General features: G+C 41.6%; 1 protein-coding gene across 2 annotated transcripts in view; it reads right to left on the bottom strand.

The window, feature by feature from the left end:
• Positions 1-16,241, bottom strand: part of sdk1a (sidekick cell adhesion molecule 1a) — a 563,685-nt gene that overhangs the window by 144,761 nt on the left and 402,683 nt on the right. For both annotated transcript variants that reach the window (XM_063012551.1, XM_063012559.1), the window contains exons 9-10: positions 5,733-5,927; positions 1,177-1,293 (exon numbers count right to left, since the gene is read on the bottom strand). In XM_063012551.1, the coding sequence (XP_062868621.1) occupies positions 1,177-1,293; positions 5,733-5,927 (312 nt within the window). The remainder of the gene's footprint in view (positions 1-1,176; positions 1,294-5,732; positions 5,928-16,241) is intronic.

Here is a 16,241-nt window from a genome sequence, read left to right as displayed (position 1 = left end):
GGTAATTTAAAAACCCAAAGTGCGCTAAGGAAACCCACCCAGACACAAGCAAAGATGACATTTCTTTTAGGCATGTTAATAGAATTAAGAGCAGGTCACCTAGATGGTCTGTGTGGCACCCACTAACTAATAATTAGCAGATTTAATCTACATGAGTGTGTGCTGAAGACAGCATAGGACAGGGGTGTTTAATCTTATCCATAAAAGGACGCTGTGCATGTTTTCTGGAGGTGGAAGAAAACTGAAGTAACTGGAATGCCATGAACCGCATGCTGGGTCTTAGTGCCCCAAATCAATGCTTATTACTAATGGGTCTGAGTCCTTACAATCAGCAGTCCAAAATGTGGGAAATAACTTGAGAATAAAAACCAGCCCAGGCTTGTGCTTTTTTGATTTGCTATTTTATAAGGCACATGGTAAACTTGCCTTAATCTGATTGTTCTAATACAGTGGTACCTTGTATCTCGACATCCCCTTATCTTAAAATCTTTGAAACTCGATGCCCGTCGTGGAGAAATTTGTACCCTTAAACTCAGCGTTTCCCTTAAATTTGACGTGTTCAGCCTTTTCAAAAAAAAAAAAAAAAAATTATTTAATTTCAAATTAACAATGAACAGCTGCTTTGTTCAGCGCTCGACTTGAGCAGCGCGATAGGACGTCATCAAAGTGCGCGTATGAGACGAATCTGTATTATAGCTGGGGGTTCTGACAAAATCGCTTTTGCACTTTTCAGCTTTTTTTCCATGTTTAGTTTTGTGCTGCCGCCTGTGAATGCACCTTTGCTAAATGTAATATGGTATTCCAAGATCAAGCATCTCCACAATTAAGAAGCATAAGGAAACAATAAAGAAGTACAGGTAAAGTGCAGGTGTCAAAACAACCCCATTATTTTACATTAGCCTAAAATATATTCAGTTCCGTGGGACCATAGAACGCATTAACAGGTTTCCTATACATCCTTATGGGAAAAAAATACCTTGAAACTCCACACCTTTAAAACTCGACAGCAGTCCCAGAACCAACTGACGTCGAGTTTCAAGGTACCACTGTATGTGTTTCACTTAACCCTAAAGACACCACCAACACTAACCTGTACTAACCAGTTAAAGTGCCTCACAATAAGCTTAACACTGCATGTAGCAGTGTGTGGTATTAGCTGGGTGTGTTAATTAGTACCTTTTCTCCAGGTGATGGCTGGTTTAGGGGCACCAGAGACCCGGCAGGTGAAGGAGGCAACAGCACTATTGGTCACAGTGATATTCGCCGGAGCAGCGACAAAGGCTGGAGCCATACCTGTTCACAAACACAGCTGTAGTTAAGCAAACAGCAATACTTTTCACTCAGCCACCCAAAGACATACGTGCGCGCACACACACACATGCACACACGCGCGCACGCGCATGCACACGCACACACACACGCAAAAATCATTACAGGAGGCCTAACAGCAGGAAATTAAATTAAAGTTCCATTCAATTTCTGCTTTTATCCCAGCATTACCGTTATTTGTTATTCTGGCTGCTGCTTTTCCACTCTTTCAGCAAATCTGTGATATAAATCGGAACTAGTAAACAACCAGTATGAATCCAATTAGGCTATTCTGATTGGGCACACATAATGAAAGCATAATGGAGTTGGTGGGTCATTTTATAATAAACAGAGATTTGCAAACAAATGGGTATATCCACTGGGGCTGGCAGTGCATGGCGTTGATTAAAAGGAAAACAAGATTATTTGGAATCGGAATTGATTCTGCCATATCAATTTGAAGCCAACATGCAAAAATAAAGCCTATTACAGCACTGTTTACAGAGTGGCTAAAAAAGCTAGTTTTCTCTCAACATTTAATATACATCTTTATTAAGATGGATGAGGTCAATTTCCAAGAAGCGAAAATTATATCCTTAAGTCATATTTACAGACATATTGGAAAATATTTTGTCTTACAAACATGATTTCACTAAATATACTGAGCATATTTAAGCGATGATAAAAGCATAAAGTGCATTGTGCAGCTCGGCATGTGGTCACTAAAACTGATACAACATGCGGTGCCAATACAGGGGTTTATGGACGTTTTAACATTGTGTAAATTGGACATTGTGTTTTGGAAGGGTGCTGGAGTATTCTGGAAATATGCTGGGTCAGAAATATACACAGAGCAACAAATTATTACGGCATGGTCTCCTAATTCCTCTTTACTGATTAGAATTGACTGTATCTGACACTTTTTTGTGCCTGTACAGGTCTGGTTTTGCTGCACTTATTACAAAGTACCATGGAACAGTGATCTCTTGCTAAGGTCAGTAGGGAATTGAACTGTCTTCTTAGGCTAAGAGGTAAATTTGTCAAAGTTTGTCATAAATTACAAGCCTTTAAATTGCCAAATATGGAGCAGCATCGTCTAATACCAGGACAATATCAGGCTTGCTGATATTGCAGGATTTATATGAGGGATCTTCAAAAGGTTTCCACACTTTTATATTTTGGTTGGAAACGGTGAGGGAGGGAGGAGTAGTAATTGATCGTGTCTGAGAGACAGAGAGAGCTTTTAGTTCGGATTTAGCGCCATCTGATTTCCACCTTTGTGAAGCTTTAAGGGGAAGAAGATTTTCATGTGATGATGATGTGAATGCAGCGCTGCATCAGAGGCTACACGCTCAACCAGACACATTTTTGCTGATGGCATTAAAAAGTTGGTTCGACACTGGGAAAAATGCATCACAAGGTGACTAAGTAGAAAAGTAAAGAAAGATCTTAAATTTGTAAGTAGCTATGGCAGCTCAATGGTTAAGGTACTGCAACAGTGATCAGAAGGTCCTGATTCAAGCCCCAAAATCACCAAGTTGCCACTGTAAGGCCAAAAAAACAATATTGCTCACTCTTTGTTTTAACATAGCCAGTAATCCTATATCAGATAGGCACTACTTTGTCACCCTGGAGATGTCAATACACCCCTAGCAGATCGATAGTAGATCAATAAGAGTGTGATGTCAGTGTTAAAGGCAGCCGACAGGTCTGGCAAAATCAGGATGAAAATTTGACCTTGGTCAGCAGCACAGTGCAGAACATTCAGTAGGGCTGTGCAATGCTAGGGAGCCAAAATGCAAAGAGTCAGAGTTGGTTGGTGTGCAGGTGTTGCACTTGAAGGACAGTCCAGTCTTCCTAAAACAGGTTTGACAGCAGCTATATTTAAAAATGAGATGACTGGACTAATAGCCAGGACTAATAACATTACTGAATGCCAGTTAAAAGGTGGCAGAGAGATGGTAAGCATGCTTCGGTCAAAGTCGCAAAAAAAGAAAACTGGTTGGCCACACTCACTGCATAACAGCCACCAGACCTCATTCAGATCTAAGCTTGTTGGATATCCTATTCTAAGACCATGGGCATTATATATATATCAACCATAACATTAAAACCACCTCCTCACCTATATAGAAGCACTTTGTAGTTCTACAATTATTGACTGTAGTCCATCTTTTTTAAGTCTGCTTTCACCTTGTTCCCTAATGGTCAGGACCCCCCACAGGACCACTACAGAGCAGGTATTATTTAGGTGGTGGATCATTCTCAGCACTGCAGTGACACTGACATTGTGGTGGTGTGTTAGTGTGTTGTGCTGGTATGAGTGGATAAGACACAGCAGCGCTGCTGGAGTTTTTAAACACCTCACTGTCCCTGCTGGACTGAGAATAGGCCACCAACCAAAAATATATCCAGCCAACAGCGCCCCCTGGGCAGCGTCCTGTGACCACTGATGAAGGTCTAGAAGATGACCAACTCAAACAGCAGCAATAGATGAGCGATCGTCTCTGACTTTACATCTACAAGGTGGACCAACTAGGTAGGAGTGTCTAATAGAGTGCACAGTGAGTGGACACGGTATTTACAAACTCCAGCAGCGCTGCTGTGTCTGATCCACTCATACCAGCACAACACACACTAACACACCACCACCATGTCAGTGTCACTGCAGTGCTGAGAATGATCCACCACCCAAATAATACCTGCTCTGTGGTGGTCCTAGGAGAGTCCTGACCATTGAAGAACAACATGAAAGGGGGCTAACAAAGCATGTAGAGAAACATACGGACTACAGTCAGTAATTGTAGAACTACAAAGTGCTTCTATATGGTAAGTGGAGCTGATAAAATAGACAGTGAGTGTAGAAACAAGGAGGTGGTTTTAATGTTATGGCTGATCAGATACTTATGTTGAATGAGAAAGTCTGGCTTATAACTGGAATTCCAAATTCATCCAGAAGGTTTTTATTAGGATTGAGGTCAGGGTTTTGTTCAAGCCACTGAAGTTCTACCACACCAATCTCACACTCATCAAGCCATGTCTAAATAGACCATTTTTGTGCACAGTCAGAGTAAAGCACTTACAAAGTGTTGCAAAGCAAGTGTTGAAGCATATAATTAATTTTATATGCCTTTTAGCAATGGGTGTGACTGAAACACCTGAACTCAATACAGTGTATTTATGGTAATTTTGTGAACAATTGTTCAATAATTGTTTCTTTACTGTCAAAATGTTTGAAGTCACTTGACTCACTTGACTAAGGCATCGTGCTTGCTAATGGATCAGCTTCACACATGAGCAGACCCAGTAATTATACAGAAGTTGTACAAGGTCTGAACCCGGTAAATTGCAGTGTCAGTCCACAGTTTTGACTCTGGGGTGGAAATTGCTGGGTAAATTTACATGAGTAAAAGAGGTAAAAGTATCCCTATAGCTCTGTGTTCTTCCAGGTGAAGAATCTATGGTCCCTGTGTTACAATATTACACGCCCACCCAAGCTTTCAAGGCTATACTGAGGATTCTAATGCTTATTTTTAATAGCTTTACCAGCAAAGCAGAAAAGTGGTTTGGACCTTGCTCTCGGTCTGCATAGTGAGTTAAAGCATATGCCTGCATCCGTTCACTGCTCTTGTCCTTGATCACATCAGCATGAATCAGTTCTACACAGCAAACAATACATCCAGAAGGTGGACTTAAATGGCTTTTATTGAACCACAGGTCAGTAAGGGGGTCAAGATATGTACACTCACTACACCGTGACAGACGGTGCGTACGGATGTCAATACGATGAGATCTTCTGCTCTCTTGAGTTTTCTTCTCCCTTGATATTGTTTCACTACATGGAATAATACCTGCCCAGCCAATGTGATTAAAAAAGCCTGAGATCATATGAAGCCGGTTTCCTAAATGAAGTTTACAAAGACAGGTGGGACGCGGAGGCACAAACAAGACCTGTTACGTGTATACAAAGATACAATATACAGGTTTAATAACAGAGCAAATAGCATTGCCTAAAGGTCATGACGAGAATCATTATCGCAATCCAGCCAGTATGTTCAAACAGTGCTGGTGTGATTATCAGACGTGTTCCTCCTAGACACCCTTACGGCCTAATACGGCACGGACGAGAGGCGGCTTGACACGGTAAACATTACCATCACAGCAAACAGTGTAATCAGGAGCAGACTGGCTCTTTCACAGGAAAACACTTGTATTTCTTATCTGGCAAGCAAGAAGCATTTGGTTATACATTAGCAGAAATGTATCTGTGACTGCAGGAAGTTAAAGCAAAAAGGGAGAGCTCTGTGCAACCCGTCACACTTAATGCCTTTCATTATGCCTCTGCTGTCTCTGCACACAAGTAATTACGCTCAGACCTAGTCAGCTTTCCTAACGCCTAGCAAATTGTTTGGCTTCTGACTTACTTGTGACATCCAGGTACGTGTGGACCTGCATCTCTCCAGCCGCATTCCTACCAAAGCACTGAAAGATGCCAGCGTCGTTAGGCTGTAGCCTCCTGATCTGTAGCCCCATGCTGGAGATAACCTTATAGCGAGTGTTGTTGAGTTTGTTGAGTGGCACTGCATCCTTATACCACTCCAGCTTCGGCATGGGTACTCCTGCAGATTAAAAGCCAAGAGTTACAAGAGGTCCAAAGGGCTGGGATGACTTGTGAACCAAATATTAAGAAAAAAATATAAAAGTTCATTTCAATTAGCAATTGTTGTGGCTGAAACACATTTCAGTAAATTTAGTCATTAGAAGGGGGGTCCCATTACTTTTGTCCATATAGTATATCTTCTATTCTACCATGATTACAATCTCTATGTCAACAAACCCCATGTATGGTGGGGGTTAGAAGAAAGCATTTCCATTGTACGTATCTAATAACAAATTTAAAATTACCCACAAATATAAACATAAACATACAACTAAATGCTATTGAAATTACATTACTATTAAACACTAAAGGCTTACGTGTACATTTTTAACATTTAGTAGATGTTTTTATCCAAAGCGACTTACAATTACACCGATCAGGCAAGACATTATGACCACTGACAGGTGAAGTGAATAACACTGATTATCTCTTCATCACGGCACCTGTTAGTAGGTGGGATATATTAGGCAGCATGTGAACATTTTATCCTCAAAGTTGATGTGTTAGAAGCAGGTAAAATGGGCAAGTGTAAGGATTTGAGCGAGTTTGACAAGGGCCAAATTGTGATGGCTAGACGACTAGGTCAGAGCATCTCCAAAACTGCAGCTCTTGTGGGGTGTTCCAAAAGTGATCCAAGAAAGAAACAGTGGTAAACCGGTGACAGGGTCATGGGCTCATTGATGCACGTGGGGAGCGAATGCTGGCCTGTGTGGTCCGATCCAACAGACGAGCTACTGGAGCTCAAATTGCTGAAGAAGTTAATGCTGGTTCTGACAGAAAGGTGTCAGAATACACAGTGCATCACAGTTTGTTGCGTATGGGGCAGCAAAAGGGGGACAACACGATATTAGGAAGGTGGTCATGATGTTATGCTTCATTAGTGTATGTAAGAACACAATTTTTGAGCAGTTGAGGGTTAAAGGTCTTGCTCAGGGGCCCAACAGGGGCAACCTGGCAGTCGTGGGGCTTGAACCAGCAACCTTTTGATTACTAGTCTAGCACCTTAACCACTGAGCTACTACTGTCCACAGATGAGGATTAAAGGTCTTGCTCAGGGGTCCAAAATTTACATTAACATTGCATTTGCAGCACTTAGCTGACGCTTTAATCCAAAGCGACTTACAGCTGTTACAGTATACAGTCTAAGCTTGCTCAAAGGCAACCTAGTGGTGGTGGAGCTTGAACCAACAACCTTTCGATTACTGCTACAACTACACTAAGGCTTGTGTAGTACAAAAAAAGAAAGTTATGAAGAATTGATCATTATTATTAATAAAAATTAAGCTAATTTTCACTCAATTTAATATAAAAAAAGAAAATCGGTCTGCTTTTGCTTAAGAGCCGTGACTTGTTCTGAAGAGCTCTCCTCTTCTAATCCAACTGAGAATCTGTGTGGTGAGCTGAAGAGGATCATCCACAAGAGAGGACCCTGGAGGTTTAGGAAAAAGTATGCTTTGAGTAGTGCTGGCAGGTTCTTCATCTGCATGTAGAAATTTAATCAAATTGAAAATACATTTCTCCTAATTACAATTTTTCTCATGTTTATGGTCTGATAAAGCCAATAAGAAGGGATAAAAAAGCCAATAAAAAACAGCTATACAGAGGGTCACTGGTCCCGTAACCTGGATTGGTACTGATGAACGTCCTACCAAATCTCTCCATTGTTGCTGGTCGTGCACTAACGCCTGCATTTGTGCAAAGCTCTTTCCTGTCCATCTGCTTATATTGTCTGCCTTGTCTCCTTTTGCCTGGCACTGTTCCTTGACTTGTCTTCGAGATCCCTGCAGATCTTGTCACATGGCCATACCATCTCAGTTTCCTCTTCTTCACGGTGGTGAGGAGCTCTTCATATTGCTCTCTGATCACTGCGTTTGGTATACGGTCTATATAAGAGACACCCAGGATTCTTCTGAAGCATCGCATTTCCATCTCTAGATCTGCTGTGAGAGTCTACGATTTGCAAGAATGTAGGAAAATTGATAGAACTAGTGCACGCATTAGGTTCAACTTTGTTCTGAGGCTGATGTTCCCGTCGCTCCAAATGGGCTTCAGTCTGGCCAGTGCTGTTGCAGTTTGTGCAGCTCTAGCCAGTATTTCCGTCTTTGAACCTTCTTCACTGATAATGGCACCAAGGTACTTCAATTGTTGCACGGTTTCCAACTGTTGTCCCCAGACAACGATCTTTGTTCTTAGAGGGTTTGTTTGTTTGTTTATTAGGATTTTAACATCATGTTTTACACTTAGGTTACATTCATGACAGGAACGATAGTTACTCATCACACAAGGTTCATCAATTCACAAGGTTATATCAAACACAGTCATGGACAACTTAGTATCTCCAATTTACCTCACTTGCATGTCTTTGGACTGTGGGAGGACACCGGAGCTCCCGGAGTAAACCCACGCAGACATGGGGAGAACATGCAAACTCCACACAGAAAGGACCTGGGTCCTTCTTGCTGTGAAGCGACAGTGCTACCCACATAGCCACCGTGCCGCCCAGTTCTTAGAAAGTACAGAGACTTTTCATTACAGTAGCAAACCTGACATACATGCATGCGTCACTACATGGAATTGCTAGTGAATTTAACAGAAACCAAAGACATCCTGTTACATTATTTAAAAACAGATCAGATTTACCACTGAGCAAAATGCTTATCTGATTACTCAATCAATTTATCAAATTTAATTGACAAATTATAAATTGGGATTGATCAAATTAGATACACCCAAGTTTGATTACTGCATGAACCTTTCCACTGTGGCCAAAATTAAAGCAATTCTGGGTAGAAGAGTGGGCCAAAATCCATCCACAGCAATCTCCAGTTTTCGGAGCTTGGTTATAGCTGTATCTGCTAAAGCTGTCTAGGGGGCCATTGCTTGTTCACATGGGTGATAAAACTGTTGCAGAGCCTTTTCTAGTCAATAAATCAAAGAATATGTTGTGTTTCTTTATGTTGGCTATGTCTTTTATTCCATTTTTTTGTGTAATGTATGACACCATTTAGTGAAAAAAAAATACACATACACCGATCAGCCATAACATTAAAACCACCTACTTGTTTCTACACTCACTGTCTATTTTATCAGTTCCACTTACCATATAGAAGCACTTTGTAGTTCTACAATTACTGACTGTAGTCCATCTGTTTCTCTACATACTTTTTTAGCCTGCTTTCACCCTGTTCTTTAATGGTCAGGGCCCACACAGGACCACCACAGAGTAGGTATTATTTGGGTGTTGGATCATTCTCAGCACTGTTAGTGTGTGTTGTGCTGGTATGAGTGGATAAGACACAGCTATGCTGATGGAGTTTTTAAACACCTCACTGTTACTGCTGGACTGAGAATAGTCCACCAACCAAAAATATCCAGCCAACAGCGCCCCGTGGACAGCGTCCTGTGACCACTGATGAAGGTCTAGAAGATGATCAACTCAAACAGCAGCAATAGATGAGCGATCATCTCCGACTTTACATCTACAAGGTGGACCAACTAGGTAGGAGTGTCTAATAGAGTGGAAAGTGAGTGGACACGGTATTTATAAACTCCAGCAGCATTGCTGTCTGATCCACTCATACCAGCACAACACACACTAACACACCACCACCACCATGTCAGTGTCACTGCAGTGCTGAGAATGATCCATCACCTAAACAATACCTGCTCTGTGGTGGTCCTGTGAGGGTCCTGACCATTGAAGAACAGGGTGAATGCAGGCTAAAAAGGTATATAGAGAAATAAATGGACAACAGTCAGTAATTGTAGAACTACAAAGTGCTTTTTTATGGTAAGTGGAGCTGATAAAATGGACAGTGAGTGTAGAAACAAGAAGGTGGTTTTAATGGTATGGCTGATCAGTGTATAAGTTAAAAATGAAGTATTAAAAAAGTAATCATTATTAAGAATACACACTGGGCTAACCATTTTCCTTATTATGACCAGTAAGGGTGACACTACAGGTAGAGCTGGTGAGGTGCTGGTTCAGCAACCGCTGTTTAATCCATGCATCTAGTTACAGTCTGTGTATTTTGGCAATTCCAAACAGCTCCTGGGTGTGGACATGTGCTTTCATTTGTAAAGCTACAGCTCTATACGCCTTGCACGCAGTATTAGTGAGATAGGCAAAAGGTCCCAGTGACTGAATAGAACAGACAGTTGTAGCCTAGCAGTTAAGGTGCTGGACTAGTATGGTTAAAGCCCCACCACTGCCAGGTTGCCACTGTTGGATCCTTGAGCAAGGTCCTTAACCCTCAATTGCTTAGACATTGTCTTATCATAGTACTGTAAGTCGCTTTGGATAAAAGAGTCTCTTAAATGCTGAAAATGTAAATGTATCCGTTACTAAAGATGAATGAAATGTTCAGTATTTTCATGTTATTTATCAAGGCTACTATGCAGCAATGTTTCATAACCATTTCTTTTTAATCAGGGTTCATTCACTTACATTCACCTAGGGGCAATAAGACTAGTCATCAAGGATGTTTTCTGAAGGAAGGGGAAAACGAGTTTACCCTGAGAAACCCATATGAACACTGATAGGCAAATATCTACCCCACATGCCCAATATTGCGCAGCACACACACTCCCTGCTGTGCCACTGTCGCACTATGTTAATGCTGTTTTATGCCTCTAGACCATGACTCAAATTAGCATGCAGATGGGCAGAGCCACTCAGGGAATTCGAGTCTCATGATGAGCTTGGACACCAAGGGCTGCGATTGCAAACAGGCTTTTCAGCTGGTAAATTGAGCCCAATAACACATTGTTAAAACAGAAGTATGCTTAAAAACACAATAAATTAAGGAGTTGTGTTAGTTAAAATATGTGCATACTTAATGACAGCGGCAAACAACAACAGGGCAATGATTGTTCAGCGGGTAAAGTACTGGACTAGTAATTCGGAAGGTCACTGGGTTAAACCCCACATCTGCCAGGTTGGGTTCTTGAGCGAGACCCTAAACTTCAATTGCTTTGGATGAGTGTCTGCTAAATTATATGAATGCAAAAATCTTTAGTACATAAATGTATGTACAGTGCCTTGCAAAAGTATTCAGCCCCCTTGAACTTTTCAACCTTTTGCCACATTTCAGGCTTCAAACATAACGATATGAAATTGTAATTTTTTGTGAAGAATCAACAACAAGTGGGACACAATCGTGAAGTGGAACGAAATTTATTGGATATTTTAAACTTTTTTTAGAAATAAAAAACTAAAAAGTGGGGCGTGCAATATTATTCAGCCCCTTTACTTTCAGTGCAGCAAACTCACTCCAGAAGTTCAGTGAGGATCTCTGAATGATCCAATGTTGACCTAAATGACTGATGGTGATAAATAGAATCCACCTGTGTGTAATCAAGTCTCCGTATAAATGCACCTGCTCTGTGACAGTCTCAGAGTTCTGTTTAAAGCGCAGAGAGCATCATGAAGACCAAGGAACACACCAGGCAGGTCCGATATACTGTTGTGGAGAAGTTTAAAGCCGGATTTGGATACAAAAAGATTTCCCAAGCTTTAAACATCTCAAGGAGCACTGTGCAAGCGATCATATTGAAATGGAAGGAGTATCAGACCACTGCAAATCTACTAAGACCCGGCCGTCCCTCTAAACTTTCAGCTCAAACAAGGAGAAGACTGATCAGAGATGCAGCCAAGAGGCCCATGATCACTCTGAATGAACTGCAGAGATCTACAGCTGAGGTGGGAGACTCTGTCCATAGGACACAATCAGTCGTACACTGCACAAATCTGGCCTTTATGGAAGAGTGGCAAGAAGAAAGCCATTTCTCAAAGATATCTATAAAAAGTCACCTGGGAGACACACCAAACATGTGGAAGAAGGTGCTCTGGTCAGATGAAACCAAAATCGAACTTTTTGGCCACAATGCAAAACGTTATGTTTGGCGTAAAAGCAACACAGCTCATCACCCTGAACACACCATCCCCACTGTCAAACATGGTGGTGGCAGCATCATGGTTTGGGCCTGCTTTTCTTCAGCAGGGACAGGGAAGATGGTTAAAATTGATGGGAAGATGGATGGAGCCAAATACAGGACCATTCTGGAAGAAAACCTGTTGCAGTCTGCAAAAGACCTGAGACTGGGACGGAGATTTATCTTCCAACAAGACAATGATCCAAAACATAAAGCAAAATCTACAATGGAATGGTTCACAAATAAACTTATCCAGGTGTTAGAATGGCCAAGTCAAAGTCCAGACCTGAATCCCATCGAGAATCTGTGGAAAGAGCTGAAAACTGCTGTTCACAAACGCTCTCCATCCAACCTCACTGAGCTCGAGCTGTTTTGCAAGGAAGAATGGGCAAAAATTTCTGTCTCTCGATGTGCAAAACTGATAGAGACATACCCCAAGCGACTTGCAGCTGTAATCGCAGCAAAAGGTGGCGCTACAAAGTATTAACGCAAGGGGGCTGAATAATATTGCACGCCCCACTTTTCAGTTTTTTATTTCTAAAAAAAGTTTAAAATATCCAATAAATTTCGTTCCACTTCACGATTGTGTCCCACTTGTTGTTGATTCTTCACAAAAAATTACAATTTCATATCGTTATGTTTGAAGCCTGAAATGTGGCAAAAGGTTGAAAAGTTCAAGGGGGCTGAATACTTTTGCAAGGCACTGTATATTTATTTATTAGCATTTTTAAATATATTTTTGTTCATGCATTTTCTCCCAACTTTAGCGCATCCAATTACCTGCAGTATGCTTCCTCTCTACTGATGCCGATCCCCACCCTGATTGAGGAGATCGAGACTGACAGAGAGTACAGAGAGCCACACCCTGATCCATGAATTTTCCCTCAGCTCTGTGCAGGCCGCCATCAATCAGCCATCAGTTTGAGGAGTCCCTACCCCACCCTGTATGAACAACAGCCAATCATTGTTAATGTAGGTGCCCAGCCGGATGGTAGAGTCGAGTTTCAAACCAACGAGTTTGAAATTTCAACTCTGGTGTGCCACCCGAGGGCCCATTTATTAGAATTTTACCATCATGTTTTACACTTTGGTTACATTCATGACAGGAACGGTAGTTACACATTACACAAGATTCATCAATCTCAAACACAGTCATGGACAATTTTGTATCTCAAATTCACCTCACTTGCATGTCTTTGGACTGTGGGAGGAAACCGGAGCTCCCAAGGAAACCCACGCAGACATTATTAGAGCATGCAAACTCCACACAGAAAGAACCCGAACCGTTTAACCTGGGAATCGAACCCTGGACTTTCTTGCTGTAAGGCAACAGTGCTACCCACTGTAAATCCAAAATTGTGTTTTGCACCCATAGTACAATTAATAAGAAGAATCTGTTGCACATTCTGCTTCATTATGTTGAGCAGGAAAGCATAAGGAAGAAGAACAGACATCAAACACATACAGTCCAATGCATTTACCAGTAAAGTCCTGTCAGTTTACCTTATAATTTAGAGGCAGCTTGGTAAGATTTCTTTTTACAGCAGCATCAGGGTAGTGAGCGCTGTTATCATATACTTGGCATTAGTTTGGATATCAGTGTTTTGTGTGAGACATACATTATTACATTGCAGTGCAAAGCAATTACATAGCAAAGCTCCTCAATACAGGCAGCCACCACTTTTACTTCATGTTGGCGTCCTGCTCACCTGCCATGTCAGCACAACTTAATAAGTGACTGTAGATGCTGATTATCTGCCTGTTGGGAGCTAGAACAAAAATCAGGACCGGTTAGGGGTCCTTGAGGATTGAATTGGGAGCTTGTGTCGTGTAAGATGTAAAAAAAAAAAAAAAAAAAAAAAAAAAAAGTGGAAAAGAGATGATCAGAGATAAGCCCCAGACAGCTCCTACTTTTGCACTTCTAAGAATATTCTGCCAGCTTGAGAAGCACTCTCTGGGGATGCTTTAAGCAAGAGCTGAAAGAGACAACGGAAAAATTTCAGCACTCGTAGCAGCTGCTGTGTACTTCAACGGAAAGTCGTGGAATTACATAAGTCATTTAGCTTGGCTCTGGATGAAGGATATAACATAATACATGGAATATAAGGGGAAACTTTATAAAGTGGCTTTCATTTAATATTTTAGAAAGTGCACACAAAGGCCAAAACTCCTTCTCAGGTACAATTAGGCTACATTCTGAGTGTGTAATACTAGTGCTTGGGCTTCAGTATACAAAAGACGATTGCACAGACATAGGCCGTCTGCACAACAAAAAGTTGGGAATATGGAAGTGTGCCTCATTACATATTCTGTTTGATTCACAAAAGCCTCTTTTACGCTTAAAACGTGTGCAAAAACTGGGATGTGCTTACCCAAAATGAGTTGTGGGTCAAACCGACATGCAGGCTTTACACATCAATTTACCAGATTATATCAACTTACAGAATAAAGGGCAGGACAGGCCATGTTACATGCAATATATCTGGTGAAAGTCAGGTCAGACTGTTATCAGACGCGGCTTTAATCTGTTTAACAGCCCTTTACCAAAGGGATACACTTCTGATTCACTCATAAATCAGTCCACATTAAATACAGCAAAGACTGCTTTTTATAAACTATATTCCAGAAAATTTGGGACGATAGTAAAGTGCAGTGGTAAAAAAAATCCCGCTAGCACACCAGAGCTGACATTTCGAACTCGTCGGTTCGAAAATCAGCTCTGCCATCCGGCTGGGCTGGGCGGCTCATGAACAACAATGGGCTGTTGTTCATACAGGGATGAACACAGCCCACACGGAAAGGGACCTCAAAACTGATGCACTTACGACCTATGCTGGCTGATCGATAGCATTCGCACAGAGACGAGGGATAATGCATTGCACGCAGGGTGTGCAGGGTGTGTCTCTTCGTACACAAAGCTGATCCGCATATGAACGCGCTTCGTGCAGGTGAAAAGATGCAGTCGGCTACTGCACACGTGTCGGAGGGGACGTGTGTCAGTTCGCTCTCCTCAATTGGGGCGGGGGTCAGCACCAGTAGAGAGGAAGCATAACGCAATTGGATATTGCGAAAAGATTATAATTTGCTTTTAACTTGTTGACAGTGGAGATCTTCTTTTCATTCAGTATTGTGGTATGCACAGTATTATTAATGTAATTTCCCTACACCCTACATATTAACACACTACCTCCCTCACAGTACACAACAGTCGCACAGGTGACAGTCCTGGCCTGGTCCACACCAAACATTCTGAACTCCATCTGATTCAAACATACTCGGAAAAAGAATTTCATTGTACTGTACACGTGTATACACCAATCAGCCATAACATTAAAATCACCTCCTTGTTTCTACACACATTGTCCCATTTTATCAGCTCCACTGACCATATAGAAGCACTTTGTAGTTCTACAATTACTGACTGTAGTCCATCTGTTTCTCTGCATGCTTTGTTAGCCCCCTTTCATGCTGATCTTCAATGGTCAGGACTCTCCCAGGACCACTACAGAGTAGGTATTATTTGTGTGGTGGGTCATTCTCAGCACTGCAGTGACACTGACATGGTGGTGGTGTGTTAGTGTGTGTTGTGCTGGTATGTGTGGATCATACACAGCAGCGCTGCTGGAGTTTTTAAACACCTCACTGTCACTGCTGGACTGAGAATAGTCCACCAAGCAAAAATATCCAGCCAACAGCACCCCGTGGACAGTGTCCTGTGACCACTGATGAAGGTCTAGAAGATGACCAACTCAAACAGCAGCAATAGATGAGCGATCGTCTCTGAATTTACATCTACAAGGTGGACCAACTAGGTAGGAGTGTCTGATAGAGTGGACAGTGAGTGGACATGGTATTTACAAACTCCAGCAGCGCTGCTGTGTCTGATTCATTGGTACCAGCATAACACACACTAACACACCACCACCATCTCATTGTCACTGCAGTGCTGAGAATCATCCACCACCTAAATAATACCTGCTCTGTGGTGGTCCTGACCATTGAAGAACAGGGTGAAAGCAGGCTAAAAAAGTATGTAGAGAAACAGATGGACTACTATATGATATATAAGTGGTTCTATATGAAAAATGGAGCTGATAAAATGGACAGTGAGCGTAGAAACCAGGAGGTGGTTTTAATGTTATGGCTGATCGGTGTATGTATATATGGCAAATAAAGGTTTATTTTAGTTTCATCCAACCAGAGAATGTGCTCCCAATATTATTCAGGTTTCTTTCCATCAAACGTTAGTCTTGTAGTTTTATATCAATTTGTTAGTAATGGCTTTCTTCTTGGATATCATCCAAATAGGCTAACTTCATGTAAAGTTTAGTTGAGTTTT

The sequence above is a fragment of the Trichomycterus rosablanca genome, chromosome 2 (genome assembly GCF_030014385.1).
Source record: "Trichomycterus rosablanca isolate fTriRos1 chromosome 2, fTriRos1.hap1, whole genome shotgun sequence".
Classification (NCBI taxonomy): Eukaryota; Metazoa; Chordata; class Actinopteri; order Siluriformes; family Trichomycteridae; genus Trichomycterus; species Trichomycterus rosablanca.
Note: the sequence above shows the minus strand (reverse complement) of the source record. Positions and strands in the feature narration are given on the sequence as shown.